The sequence below is a fragment of the Zalophus californianus genome, chromosome 8 (genome assembly GCF_009762305.2).
Source record: "Zalophus californianus isolate mZalCal1 chromosome 8, mZalCal1.pri.v2, whole genome shotgun sequence".
In the NCBI taxonomy this organism is placed as follows: Eukaryota; Metazoa; Chordata; class Mammalia; order Carnivora; family Otariidae; genus Zalophus; species Zalophus californianus.
Genome location: NC_045602.1, coordinates 124,310,763 through 124,325,817, shown reverse-complemented (window position 1 = coordinate 124,325,817; position 15,055 = coordinate 124,310,763). Strand labels below are relative to the sequence as shown.

General features: G+C 47.3%; 1 protein-coding gene across 1 annotated transcript; it reads right to left on the bottom strand.

The window, feature by feature from the left end:
• Positions 1-4,511: 4,511 nt before the first annotated feature.
• On the bottom strand, positions 4,512-12,855 carry R3HDML (R3H domain containing like). The gene is made up of 5 exons (XM_027624070.1): positions 12,598-12,855; positions 10,015-10,133; positions 9,764-9,896; positions 8,398-8,513; positions 4,512-4,644 (listed from the first exon to the last, which is right to left on the bottom strand). The coding sequence occupies exons 1-5, from the start codon at positions 12,853-12,855 to the stop codon at positions 4,512-4,514; spliced, it is 759 nt and encodes a 252-aa protein (XP_027479871.1).
• Between the last annotated feature and the right edge of the window lie 2,200 nt (positions 12,856-15,055).

Genomic DNA, 15,055 nt, shown 5'->3' with positions numbered 1-15,055 from the left:
TGACAGTTGACTCCATCCATACCACTATAGTCTTCTGGATTTCTTCCTTCTTGACTGTTTTTTTTCTTCTCTGTCTCTTGACATTTCATGCTTCTCTACCTGTTCTTAAATACTAAAGTTACTTGGAGCTTAATTCTAGATTTACTCTCTCTCTCTTTTTTCATTCTGTTATCTCTCCTCCCATAATCACATTCATTACCATGGTTTCAATGGCCATCTGTATACTCGTGATTCCCAATTTTGTATCTCCAACCTAAATTTCTCCTCTGGAGGCCAGATTCATATAACCAGCTGCCTCCTAGATTGTATTCCACGCATATCTCAAATATGATATGCCCTTAATTGCACTCCTCCTTCTCATTTCCATGGAAACTCCTTCCCCTGAATTCCCCATCTTGATAAAATGGCACCCTCATCTACTCCACTTCCTTCACACCCACCCAACCACTACAAAGTCCCCTTGAATTCCACTTCCTTTTTTTTTTTTAAGATCTTATTTATCTATTTGAGAAAGAGGGAGTGCAAGAGTGAGCAAGCGTGAGTGGGGGCAGGGAGAGGCAGAGGGAGAGGGAGAAGCAGGCTTCCGAACGAGCAGGAAGTCCCAGCTGGGGCTCAAGCCCAGGACCCCAGGCTCATGAGCTGAGCTGAAGGCAGACGTCCAACTGACTAAGCCGCCCAGGTGCCCCTTGAATTCCACTTCTTAAACATGTCACAAATGTATCCACTTTTCCCTGTCTCCAGTGCCGCCATCTTGGTTTAAACCACCCTCATTTCTATTTATTTATTTACTTTAGAGCGTGTGCACGAGCTGGGGGGAGGGGCAGAGGAAGAGGGAGAGAGAGAATCTCAAGAAGACTCCCTGCTGAACGTGGACACCCCCACCCCCTATGCGGGGCTCCACCTCGGGACCCCAAAATCATGACCTGAGCCAATATCAAGAGTCTGATGCTCAACTGACTGAGCCACACAGGCAGCCTGCCATCCTCATTTCTCACCTGGACAACTGAAATAGCCTTTTACCTGGATCCTAGCATCCACTCTGACCCTGTCAAATCTATTCCCCTCGAATGCAGCCAGAATTATCTTTTCAAATGCAAATCTGACATGTCATCCCACTGTTACAATCCTGCTATGCCTCTCCATTGTCCTTGAGGGAAGCTCCAAGATTATTCCTGACTTGGCCCCTGTGTCCCCTCCCAGGATCAGTTCACTCCCTCTCCTTCTCACACAGCGGGCTTCTTTTAGAACCTGACCTTGCCCTGTGCTCTCTCCCCCAGCTTTCCACCCACATTGTTATTACTGCCTTAGAGCCTGACCAGCTTCTCTTCTTCATCAAAACACATCTCGCAGGGTGCCTCAGTGGCTCAGTCAGTTGAGCATCCAACTCTTGATTTCCACTGGGTCATGATCTCAGGGTCCGGGACTCGAGCTCCGCATAGGGCTCCACTCAGCACAGAGTCTGCTTGGGATTCTATCCCTCTGCCTCTCCCCCCACCACCACCCCGATCAATCTCACACAAGTGCATGTGCACGCTCTCTCTCCCTCCCTCAAATAAATAAATAAAATCTTTTAAAAAAGAAAACACATCTCACTGCAGAAGACCCACATGACTACCCATTGTAGTTTAGATTGAACTCTTGTAATTCCCAGTTCTTCTCCCAGATGGCACTTACTTCCATTACAATAAATTACTTGTATTCATCTTCTGTTTAATGCCTGACTGTTACATTACAATTACAAGCTCAAGGAGCATAGGAACATTATAGATCTCAGGGGTCAATAAATGTTTTCTATAAGGGGCCAGATAGTAAATATTTTGGGCTTTAGATATGTGGTCTCTGGCAACTACTCATGTTTGCTGTTGAAGCATGAAATCATCCATAGACAATATATAAACAAATGAGCATGGCTGAGTTCTAATAAAACTTTATTTATAAAAACAGGCAGTGGACCAGATTTGGCTTGTGAGCCATAGTTTTTCCACTCTGATCTATATATTAGTGACCACTGTGCTCAGAGCTGACACTTTTATAGTATTTACTATGTGCCAGACACTGCTCTAAGTGCTTTCCATGTATTCATTTATTTAATATTTTGAATGTCCTCATGAGGCACTATTCGTGCTGAGACAGGCACGGAGAGCTCACGGTAACCTACCCAGGCACACTTAGCCACTAAGTTAAATTTGTACCTAGGCAATCTGACTCCAGAGTCTATGCTTTTAACCCTCTCAGTTGGTGAATGAACATATGAACAAACAAGCAATCAAATGAGATTGGGCTATGAAGATCTTCAAAGAGTATAAAATACTACAGAGGCTTGAATGTTGTTACAGATTTCTTGCGGTAAAATTTCTCCTTCACTGAGAACAGCATCTTAACTAACCAGGATGCTATGAGCAAGCGCCCTCACCCTGAGTCCTCACCCTCAGGTCTGCAGCATCCAGACCTTGGCTAGCTGAGCAAGCCCAGCCTGCTCATTGCTTTATTGGCATAGGTTCTTCTCAAGGGCAATTTCAAAAGTGGGGAACCTGGGAGGTCATCTGGAATTCCCACCCCTTACATTGGCACTTTCTTGCTTAATTGTCCCTACCTTTGTCCAATCTCTGAGTTTCTCCCTTCTTAGTTGAGAGGCAGCAAGAAAATGGGTCAAGACATTGGGCTTCTGAGTCACATAGAACATATTCGAATCCAGCTTCTTTAGGCTCAGTTGTTATGTCTGTAAAGGGTGAATAGGTACTGTACCTATGACGTAAGATGGCTGTGATAATTCAATGAGTTTAAGAGTGTGCTAAGCAGTTCACAAATGCCAGTGGTTGTCATTGTCATTCTGGTACTCAAGGCATAGGAAGGCAATGTGGGGAAGTCAAGATCCCACAGGCTTTGAGGTCAGATGAAGCTAAATTCAAATCCTATGCCTGCTCCCTACTAGCTATTCAACCTTATGCATACCATTTAATTCAAGGGGTCATATGCCACTTAAATTTCCAAAATATTTCAAGAAATTGGCATAGGGCTAGCAAGCCTTTTTCCCCCCAATATAAGGACATTAATAATTAAAAATCTAACATTTATTATCACTATTGTTTTAGAAATGAAAATACTCCCTCCAAAAAAAAAAGGGGGGGAGGATATAATCTGCGAATAATAAACTCACAACAGCATCCATGTTTCTCTTCACTCATTTCTAGCATTTGGAAATGGGCGGTCACCCTAAACCTCAATTATCCCACTGGTAAAAGGGAATACTAATACACACCCATGCACGCGTGCCCTGAGCTAGTTGCCATGCCTGGCACGAAGTAGGGGCTGTTAGTCCCTTCTCCTGGCCTTTCTCTGGAGCTGGTTTTGCCCTCACTCCATCTCCCACTACTCAATTTCCTTCCTTCCTTTTTTGATCCGCTCTGGGAGCTGAGAGGGGGAGGGACCAGAAAGAGCCACTGCATCAGATCTCAAGGGACTTTATTGGGAGCCGGGTAGGCAGGTGGTTGTTGACATGCAAGGACTGTGGCCTCAGTGGGAATGACCAAGAGGGAAGAAAACTCACTCCATCCAGCAGGATGTAGGGGCCTGTTTTCCATTCAGGTCTTTGAATGGAATGCTCTCTGGCCAGGCAGGGAGTGGGCCCCAGCTGGAGGGCAAGGTCTGGGGGGGTAGATTTTACTATCTCTGGAAACAAAAGGACTTTTGTGTGTCATGATATCTGGGTGGGGTGGGGTGGGGTGGGGTGGGGAGAGAGGAAATGGTTTATGGGAATGAGAATGAGATTCTACAGGGGATGTGGGGGAGAGATAAAGAGACAGACAGGTGGAGTGATAGAAAGAGAAAAGGCCCAGAAGACGGTTCCCTCGGGCCTGCTTTGTTTTTGCACTCCCAGTCCTGATGCTCAGAGAGGGGTCCCGCAGCCTGCAGGGCTTGTCAGGGCCTAAGCTCTGACCTGGGTGCTGTTGGGGACAAGCTGTGCAGCTATCAGTAGGTCACACCCCTTTGCGTGGCCTCAGTGTACCCATCTGTAAAAGGGGGGCCTGGATCCACAAGTCAATTTCAATTATTTTTGTAGAAGCTCAGACCTGAAATGTTCCCAACTCAAGGAGCAAACCACAAGTCCTTGAAGTTTGGCTGTTATTGGATGAATGAACGTGGGTTTTGGGCTAAAGATTGTTTAAGAAATAGCCTTCACTAGATGGACAAAAGACATGTGGGTTTGGGACCCGAAGGTCAGCTCCGTCCAGCCCCAGCTCTCTGAGCACTGAGTCAACGAAAGATGCAGGCCTCTTTCCTGGAAGCCAGAGAGAAGAAATCTGGAAGAAGAAAGAAAGAAGGCCAGGAGGTTGTTTTCTTCGGGTACATGCTGGACATTTCAGGAATGGAAGGGATCAGACGGGAAAATTCAGATCGGTAGAGCGAGCCCAATAATGTCCTTTACAAAAAAACAATTATTCTTTCACCTGGTCTCTGGGGAGGGAGCCTTTGGGGGAGGGCAAGAGGCATCTCCAGGGCCCAGGGAAAAGTTAGAACCACAGGAGCCCATTGGATTTGAGTCCCGAGAAACACATGTTGCTAGTACAGGTGCCTTGGTAACTGGGGGGGCAGGCAGAACATGGCCTCCCCATCTTGTATGGTGCCTCGCCGATCCAGTTGCCCCTGGAAGAGAAAAGGTACCGAGGAGACGGGGACAGAGGAGAGTTAATGTGGGCAACCTTCCTACGGGTTTCCCAAATCTCAGCACCACCACTGACTGGCTATGCGACCTTGGGCAAGTCACACCTCCCAGCCTTGGTTTCTTCATCTATAAAACCAAGAGAAGACTCCCCTCTCTCACGGGGAGGCAACAAAGATCAAATAATGGGGGCACACATGCCACCTAGCACCGTGCCTGGCAAAGATGTGACTCTTCATTAAGTGTTGATTTTCTTATTCCCTCCACCCGGCCTCCCATCCCAGACCCAGGCAGCTCTGAGTTCTGGTCCTGGATTCTGTGACTGCCCAGCTGGTGACAGAATAAACCACCTCATTTCTTCTGAATAAAATAAAGAAATGAAATAGTATCCACAAAAATGATGTGCAAAGACTTTAGAACTTACAAAAGTGCTGTGCGGATAGGAACTAGAATAATCAGATGCCGAGTCTGATTTGATCATGGGGGCACGTGACCATGAAGCCTCGTCCATGGCCGCCACTGCCCATTTCTTCGATGACCAGATTCCAAACCCATCCTGCCTGCTCCTGAGTTAGTCCTCTCAACAGACCACGGCCTTTTGGGGGAAGTGGGGTAGGGAGTGAATGCTTAGTGGTTACAGACTTTCTGTTTGGGGTGATGGAATAGTTCTGGAAGTAGATAGTGGCAATGGCTGCACAACACTGTGAATGTAAGGAATTCCACTGAGGTGTACGCTTCAAAATGATTAAAATGGGGGCGCCTGGGTGGCTCAGTTGTTTAAGGGTCACGATCCCAGGGTCCTGGGATGGAGTCCCACGTCAGGCTCCTTGCTCAGCAGGGAGTCTGCCTCTCCCTCTGCCTGCCGCTCCCCCTGCTTGTGCTCTCTCTCTGGCAAATAAATTAATTAAATTTTAAAAAAATCATATTTTACCACAATTAAAACAAATTAATAATATAATATACCAAAACCCATTGAATTGTACATGTCAAATGGGTGAGTTGTATGGGGTGTGAATTATATCTCAAGAAAGCTGTTAAAAACAAACAAACTACCTTCATCACATTCTCCTGCTCAAAAATTTTTACTGGATTCCCCTTGCCTGTGCAGGGATTGGCAGATTTTTTTAGGTAAAGGTCCAGATAGCAAATATGTTTAGGTTTTGTGGACCGGATATCTCTATTGCATGAAAGCAGCCCTGGATAATACGTAAATGAATGGCATGGCTGTGTTTTGATAAAACTTTATTTACACAAACAAGCAGAGGGTGAGGCTTTGGCCATGGGCCCTGGTTTGCTCCCCCCTCCATCCTCCTACCTCCCTGCTTACAGAAGCACACCTGTAGCGTTTGGTCAGGCATTCCAGACTGCTCCATCAGCTGTGGTTCCTGTTCACATACGCCACCTTGCCACATCTCTCTTCTCCATCCCAGCTCACAGATTTTCCTTTTACTCCCTCCTCTTCTCATGGCCTAAAATCATCCGCCAGCCCTTGCTCCTGGCTGCATGGCAATCTCACCGCTGACCTGTAGTGTTATCTTTGCAAGCCCAGTGCCTTCTTTTCTCACACTTCATATGAACACTCTTTGTGGGCAGAAATGGAATCTTCTTTCTCCAAAAGTGATTGTTGAATGACCGTAAATAAAGTCAGCCAAAGTGCTTAGAAAAGTATGCATTTCTGGTTTTATATGGGGTTCATTCACTTATTCATTCAACAAACACTTCGGGAGCATCTGCTGGGCATCAGGATTTGTGCCAGATGCTGTCAGTGCATAGTTTTCAAAAGGTGCTCCCAGAAGTTTGGAGGCAGGGAATGTGAGAAGTGGAGACACCTGGGGTGATGGAATAAAAGTCATTCTTTTTCTGTTTAATTTAACCACTTGGAAAAAAGTTTTGCTTAAAAAAGAGGGAGGAGGCTGAAATCATTGTAGTAAAAGGATATAGAAACGAATCAGGTCTATTTCCTACCCTCAAAGAGTCTATAACCTAGTTATAACCATGGCCACCATTTACTGAGAATGTACTATGGGCAACTATGTAGAGTGATCCTCTGTGAGACAGGTAGGATCAGCCCTTTTTTAAAAGAGGAGATGGAGGTCCATAGAGGTGAAATGCCTTATCCAAAGTCCTCACATGCACACCGCAGAGCTGGACATCACACCCAGATCTGGTCATAGCAGTAAGTGCCAACATGTGTTCTGACTTCATGAGCCCAGGGTGTTACCTGGGTCAGATCACTTACTTCTCTCAATAACTCAATGAGTAGGTACTATTTTATTCCCATTTTGCAGATGAAGAAACAGGCATGTAGAAATTAAGTTAAATCACAAATTTGAACCCTGACAGTCTTGACTCTAGAGCATAAAAATCTTAACAACTATAGAGTTAATATTCAATGCTGCAAAAATTCAATATATCGGCAAATTGGAAGAGTCCCTTAAGCTATTTGTAACAAAGTTTGCCTTGTATATTTGTGTCTGGTAAAGCTGGGCTGATACTTTGTTAATAGATGTCACCATTAACAAATAAACAGCTTGAGAATTTGTGTTCAGGCTACCAGTGACTTCCAGACCATCAGAATAGTATAGCAGACAGAACATAGACTTGAAATCGAGACTTGTGTTTCAAACAGCTCTGCTACCTCCTGGCTTGTGGCTTTTGTATATTACTAACCTCTCTGATCCTCAATTTCTTCTTCTTAAAAAAGGAAAACATTTGGGTGCCTGGGTGGCTCAGTTGGTTAAGTGACTGCCTTTGGCTCAGGTCATGATCCCAGAGTCCTGGGATCGAGTCCCACATCGGGCTCCCTGCTCAGCAGGGAGTCTGCTTCTCCCTCTGACTCTACCCCCCTTGGGCTCTCTCTCTCACTCTCAAATAAATAAATAAAATTAAAAAAAAAAAAAGGAAAACATTTTCCCAGTACCCCTCCCTTTTTCCTTCCCTCTTTCTCTTTCATCTCTTCAATGAGATAATGAGGTGAAAATATTTTGTAAATGGTCAAGGGCTACTTGAGAGTAAAAGGTGGTCATCAGCATGTAATTTTGAAATTCTAAATATCATTTTTACTTAAAATTTGTTCTTGTTTTTATGTGAGAATCTGTAATGTTGGCAAGTTTGTATACTGTACGTTGGATGGGAACTTCCATCCTTCTTTCTCCGTGTTTCCAAGAGACTTGCATATAAAGGCCACTCATGATCTCTCTCCCACGAAGCTGACTGGAGAGCCTGGAGGGAGGAGCTGAGCATGCTTGTTCCATCCTTTTCTTTCCTTTGGGATCTGCCTGGCTGTAGGGAACAGGTGTTCTTGGTTGCCCTACTTCCTGTGACAATCTTAAAGGGGCTAGCTGCACTTGGGGGAAGAGGACTGTGACTGTTAGGGGTTGCCAGTCAGTGGGTTTGCAGGTCTAATTCGAGGGTGAGATATTTGCAAGCCTGCTTGTCTGGCACATCTAAACCACATTCTCTACTATTGACTTCATCAGTGAGGCTGCCTATCCACCTGACTTGGTCCTCTGTCTACCTCCCAATCACTTTTGCAATTTGGGTAAAGAAAAAGAATTATTAATTGACTCTAAAACTACCAGATTGTACGGTATTAAGGTTACTTAGAATGGGAGAAGGCAGAGTGTCCTGGGCATCTTCCTTTTCCTGGAATTCTGCCCATTCCACTCAGGGTCCACCCCCCACCCCCCACACTCCCCACCCCACCCCACGGCCCCATGTCTCCATGCTGCACTTACTTAATGGCGTAGTTGCAGACCAGGTACACTGCATGATGCCAGGTGTTGCCCCAGACGTTGATGCTGCCACAGGTGTGGATGGCACAACCCAGCCGATTGGAGGATGCCCACACCATCTGAGGAAGGACAATGACAGGGGAGGCTTTGAGATGGACTCAGGGGTCCCAGGTTCCTTGGGGCTGGGAGGCTCCTGGACGTGATTCAGGGTGGGTAAGGTATTCCTGGGGGAGGCAATGTTCCTGGAGACACATTGTGCTATAATGTTTCTCAAGCTTTTTTGTTTTTTACTACAACCAACAGTAAGGAATGAATTTTAAATTGTTACTCAGTGCACAACACGCACAAACAGTTGGGACAAAAGTTTTGTGAACCAACATTTAATCTTTTCATATGTGATATATGGTAATATTTTCTATACTGTTCTATTAATTTTCTTTCTTTCTTTTTTCCCTAGCAGCCACCGTTTAAAAATCATTATTGTGTTGGAGGTTAAAACACAAACTTCGGAGTTAAACAGCCTTGGATCAGAATCTCAATATCACTAGTGTGTGACTTTGGCCAAGTCAATTAACCATGCCGTGCCTCAGTTTCTTCTTTGGTAAAATGAAGGTAATAATATCTCCTGGGCTATCAGGAAGGACGTTAGGTTTAGGCCTCACATTTCCCAGAGGGTCTCCAGTGTAGATTTTTGACCTTAACTGCACATGAGTCACAGAGAGATGGACAGACTGAAAGAAAATATTTGTCCCACAGTGGGAAGTTTCGGTCCCGTTTCCTGCAACATTATATCGTGCTATATTTTTGTGTGCAACAAGTGGTAACATATCCAATATTAGCACTCAAAATATACTACAATTTTTGTCATTTTATTTTAGCATTTTTTTTTTTTAAGATAGTGGGATCCTAGGGGCGCCGGGGTGGCTCAGTGGGTTAAGTGTCCAGCTCTTGATCTCAGCTCCGGTCTTGATCTGAGGGTCATGAGCTCAGGCCCCCATCTGGGCTCCATGCTGGGCGTGGAGCCTACTTAAAATGATGAAGATGATGATGCTAATAAAATAGTGGGATCCTGAAAAGACAGAAAATACTCAAAAATGTTTGGACCTATTGAATTCAAAAGCATTCTTGAACTTGTCGACCACACATCTCCATTTTGGTGGTCAAACAATCTGGTCAGCCCACTTAAGATACTCAAAACAAGATCCAGTCAACTCAACTCAGTCTACACACAGCTTTCCAGGAATATGCTTATTGTGTGAAAGGAAGTCCATAGGGCCTCTGCTCTATAATTTCTGTTCTACCACATTCTTTGTCTTCTAAGCTACCAGGATTTGTTCTCCCTTGGCCGTTCATCCCAACAGAGGGGTACCTGGGTATAGTGGGAGCAGACTGGGCCGCTGCAGCGCCAGGGGCAGCGCGGCTGACAGTCCTTGGGGGCTGGAAACGAGTAATGGCGCTTCTCCTCAGACCAAGACTTCACGAGGTCCACCACCGAGCGGTACCTGGGAAGGCAGAGAAGATGGAAGACGCTGGCTGGGGAGTGGAGAAGCTGCTCTGCCACCATGTTGCTCGGTGACCTTGTTGAGTAACTGAGAGAAGGAAGGGCAGAAGGTAACTCACCGGCCAGAATGGATGGAGAGGTTCTGGCCCACGTATCTCATTAGCTGTGAGGGCCCATGGGCCCAGATGCACTGGGTGGCCCAGGCCTTGGCAGACCTGGCCAGCCGCTCGTCCCAGACCTAGGGAGAGAAAGGCCATGAGAGGGGCGCCTGGGTGGCTCAGTCGTTAAGCGTCTGCCTTCGGCTCAGGTCCTGATCCCAGGGTCCTGGGATCGAGCCCCGTGTCGGGCTCCCTGCTCCGCGGGAAGCCTGCTTCCTCCCTCTCCCACTCCCCCTGCTTGTGTTCCCTCTCTCGCTGTGTCTCTCTCTGTCAAATAAATAAATAAAATCTTAAAAAAAAAAAAAAGAAAGGCCATGAGATCCCCCAGGGGGACAACCACCATCATCCCAACCATGTCCAGAGACGTGCATTTTGTCCACCATCTCCTTGGAACCCTGCACCAAATCCACTTGACAGCTTAGAACACTGGGAGTCAGAGAAGGCCTAGGACTTCAAAGTCCACACCAGAGCCAAGACCCACACGCAGATCTCTGACTCCTCTCCCAGCACCCTTTCCGCCGACGCTGGACTTCAGGCTGGGGGTTCTCTGCTCTGAACGGGCCCCAGGCTGTTGGTCCAGGAATTAGCAGTCCCGAGAAGTGGCTGAGCCCAGGGTGATGTGGAGGGGACTGGCTTTTTAATGTATTTATTGTATTCTTAACACAAATTTCTTTTAACATTAAATATTTGAATTCAAAATGTTGTGTTTTTTTTCTGAATAGTGAAAACAGGCGCAAATGTAATACATGAGATACCCAAAGGAGGAAAAGTGGAAAGTCTATCATCTCAGTCCTGTCCGTGTTCCCTCAGCCAGCCTGCCCCCTAGAGGCAACCATCACCGTGATTTCTGGCATCTTCTTCCAGAAATATTCTATACCCGGACAAGTATGTGTGTGTGTGTATATATATATGTACAAATATCTATACACACATATATACACACACACATATATATAATTATATAAGTATATATAATTGTATATAATTAAGTAAATATAAGTATATAAAATATTATATATATATATATATATATATATATATATATATATATATATATATATACTTCTTTTTTTTTTACAAATGGCAGCCGGCCAGACATTCTATCAGACCCTTGTGTTTTCACTCAACCAAACAGGTTACCTTAGTGGTTATTCCACATCTGCACATAGAGAATACCCTCCTCATCCCTCCTAATAGCTTCGTAATTTTCCAATATGTGAATGCCCCAATTTTTATAACTTGAAAAAGCATCACTTAAAAAAAAATACCAGTTTCCTTCCACTCTGTCTTCCTGGGATTCTCTGAGATATTAGTCATTCATTTATTTTATTTGTTCATTCAGCAAATCTTGAACAGTATTTCTAGCCACCCGGGACTTACAGTCTAGCAAGGAGATGAGACATTAAACAATCGTTACAATCCTGGCGGGTGTGAGAATGTGAAACAGGGGACTGGAACTTTTTGGGAGGCGGCGGGAGAGAAAGGGTTCCTTGAGCAAAGGATGCTTAGTCAGATACCTGTCCTGTGGGCAGAAGCCAGCTACTGAAGATGACACAGGGATACCAAGAGAGGGGTCCAAACACGTCCACCCTGTTCTCAGCAGTGCCCAGGAGGCTTAGCGTGGTACCTGGCTCTGAGCGGCAGTCAGTACGTAAGTGAATGGACACATGGCAAAAGCACAGGAATTTCCAGGCTGTTGAGTAGCACATATTTGTCTTGGAGGGGGTAGACTGACAATCTCTTTCCCTAAAGAGATCTGTGGGAGGGCTAGAAGCCGATCTCTCCAGGCTGGTTTGGGACAAAGGTCCTGAGGGGAGGGACTGTGATAAAGAGAAAGGTTCCCCTCTACCACTCCCAGGGTCTGGCTTCTGGGGCACTGTGGTGACAGCCATTGGCCCTGCCTCTTTAAGGGAACACATCTCAGCTCCTGCAGCTGGTCTGCCACTTTTCCTCAGCTTGAGAACCCCAGGTGCCAGTCCCCACACTCCGCCTCCAGGGGCTTGCTGAATACAGTCTGTGTGTCCATCAGACACCTAAAGCAAAGAGACAATAGCATGGAAAGCTCCAGCCACCCACCTCCTGCAGGTCCCCAGCAGGGAGCCCAAATCCTTGTGTGGGGGCGGTATTGTATCTGTTAACACCACAACCTTTAGCGGCAGGCAGACCTGGGTTAGAATCCCAGCTGGATGACCTTTGGCAAATTAAACCTCTGCATCTCAATTTCTTTATTGGAAAATGGAGATGACAAGCCCCACCTTGAAGGAAGAGGAATACTCTCACGGCCGAGTGTAGGTTATGGCTGGGCGTACAGGGGATGGTCCATACCTGGCAGTCTGCTGACCCTGCCTCCTAGGAGGACCTATGCAACTGCCTTTGTTTTCTCATCTATAAAATGGGTAGACTAATTCCTGCCTTTTCCTCAGGACCCAGACACCCAGATATTGGCTAGTGGGGTCAGGGTGGCAAATGGTCCGGCCCTTCCAGAACACACTGAATTGACTGGCATTCACTGGAAAGGGCACAGGGGAGGGCATGGGAACTCACCATATACTCCATGTTGGCCGCAGGTGGGTGCACACTGGCCCGGATGTGGTTGTGAAAATCCAGTAAGGCACTCATGTCCCCAGCAGAGATGTGGCGCTTCCGCTGGTACCGGGGCACCCCCAGGCCACTCAGAGGCCACACAGCTGTGCCCTCGGTCCGGGTCAGTGCCAGGGTGGCATTGGGCATCCAGGCATTCACTGTCTGGCCTGCCCAGAAGAGCAGGCCTGCCAGGCCCATGGTGCTGGGCAGCAGGGCCATAGCTGGCTGGAAGGGTCACACGTCACCTTGTGCAGTCAGAGCCGGCTGCCTGGAGGGAGTGGGCATGAGGGCACCAAACTCTGAGTGTTCTCCAACATTACCACCCCAAGGATGCTAACCCCTGGGAACTTCGCAAAGATCTCCTGACTCAGCTCTAGTCCTGGTGGTCTAGTCCTAGTCAGCCCAACACCCTGTTCTTCCCTCCCCAGTGGATTCAGTGTACTGGGCGTGTGGAAGGAGATGCCCAGACAGTAACTAATCCTGATCAGGCCATATGATGCAGATGGTGCTACCACTTCCAAGCCAGGGCTCCATCCCACCAGCCCAGGAGACAGACACCAGTCCTGTCCAGCCTGGACACCCTCTTCACCTATATCTTGCCCCAAGCGGGTTCCATCGATTCCCTCAGAGGGGTAGGGCCAACCTTCCCCGGGGCATAGTGCAGGGCCCTCCCATCCCTGAGTTGCTGCATTTTTGGGGTTGAGAGTGAGACACAGGAAAAGCCAGATGGCAGAGGATGAAAGAGGAAGAGAAAAAGAGAAGCATAGAGGAAGAAAATGAGAGAGACCAAAAAGGTATCTGGAAAAAAAGGTACAGAGAACAGGGATGAAGAAAATTGAAAGGTGGAAAGTTACGGAGAGAATGGGAGACAGTGAAGGGGAAAAAGAAAGAACATGGGAGAGACAGAAGCAGAGGGAGAGAGAGAGAGAGACAGGGGAAGGAAGAACAGAGAAGACAGAGAAACAGTGAAAGAGAAGAGAGTCAGAGACAGGAGTGCAGGAGACCAGACAACAGCTTCCCAGGGGCTCGTACCCAGGCCGGGCAGCCCAGGCAGGTGGCAGGAGGCACCGAGGATGCAGGGACCGCTGCAGACACCCTGGCCCGCCTGGCAGCGCAGCGACTTTAATGGTCCCCTGGGAGCTGATGGCATCTGACGTCTGGGCCCCACAGCCCCCTCCCCTTCCAGCCGGGCCAGACTTGGATGGGAGGCTCCGCCTGCCCATCTGTGGGCTTTCCCCTCCCACCCTCTGGCGCCTCTGAGGTTCGTTCTTCCACCTGGGGATTGCAGGGCTGGGGCTTGCCGGGCTGGGGCTTGCCGGGCTGGGGCTTGCCGGGCTGGGGCTCGCCGGGCTGGGGCTGAGCTGCTAGTTGGGGTAGGGATGTGGCAATGGCAGGGACTCCGGGAGGAAATGCCACCCCCCCACCTCGGACATCCCAGATGCCGAGGCTTTTCTCTGCCTTCCAGACCCCAGCATGGAGGCTACCTTGATTCCAGAGAGTATTCTCTGTTTTCCCTACAAAGCCATCCAGCCTCAGAGTATGCAATTAGCTTGGCCCCATCTAATGAACACCTACTATGTGCCAGGCCTGGGCTGAGTGCTTCACGCACACACAAGCTCACCCAACCCTGAGAAGCAGATACGATAGCGCCCCATTTAGCAGATGAAGAAACTAAGTCTGAGAGATGAAGGGACAAGCCCCAAGTCAAGCCAGCTTGTCTGCGATAGAGACAGGATTCAAATACAAGTCTGACCCCCGAGCACTGTTAGTATGTAAAAAGGATGCTGTTTTTGTAACTAAACCAATATCGATGGAAAGGGGAAAAGCCCAGGAGGATAGTCACTACCATGCTCTTCAAACATAGCACCAGGTAGCCTAATTAAGTGATGGATCTGGGTTCAAATCCCCATTATTTCACTCACTAACTGGGTGTCCTTGAGCAAGTTGCTCAATCATTTCGTGCCTCATCTGCAAAATAGAAGAGATAATGGTACCTACCTTATAGCACTGTTATGAGGATTAAACAAATTAACACTTGTGGAGCACTTAGAACTGTGCCTGGCACACACTGTGTGTGCGTGTGTGTGGGTTTGTACAGATACATGCATGAGCATGCGGATGTCTACACGTGCACGTGCACGTGTGTGTGTGTGTGTGTGTGTGTGTGTGTGTGTTGTCAAAGCCCTTTGGTCCCTGAGTTGCTGTATTTCTAGGTTAAGAAAGAGTGTAATTTCTCTTCTCTGATTACTTGTATTCTTCACAAGTAACAAGCAATCCTTCTGTAATGGAGGGGGTAGACTTAGAAGAAAGGTGTTATATAAAAAACCCAAAGTTGAGGCATTTGTAAGTCTTCAGCCTCCTCTTCCAGTGACCTCTGAGAATTTGCTGGCAGACTTCGGCCTCAGGGTGCCGCTGAGCC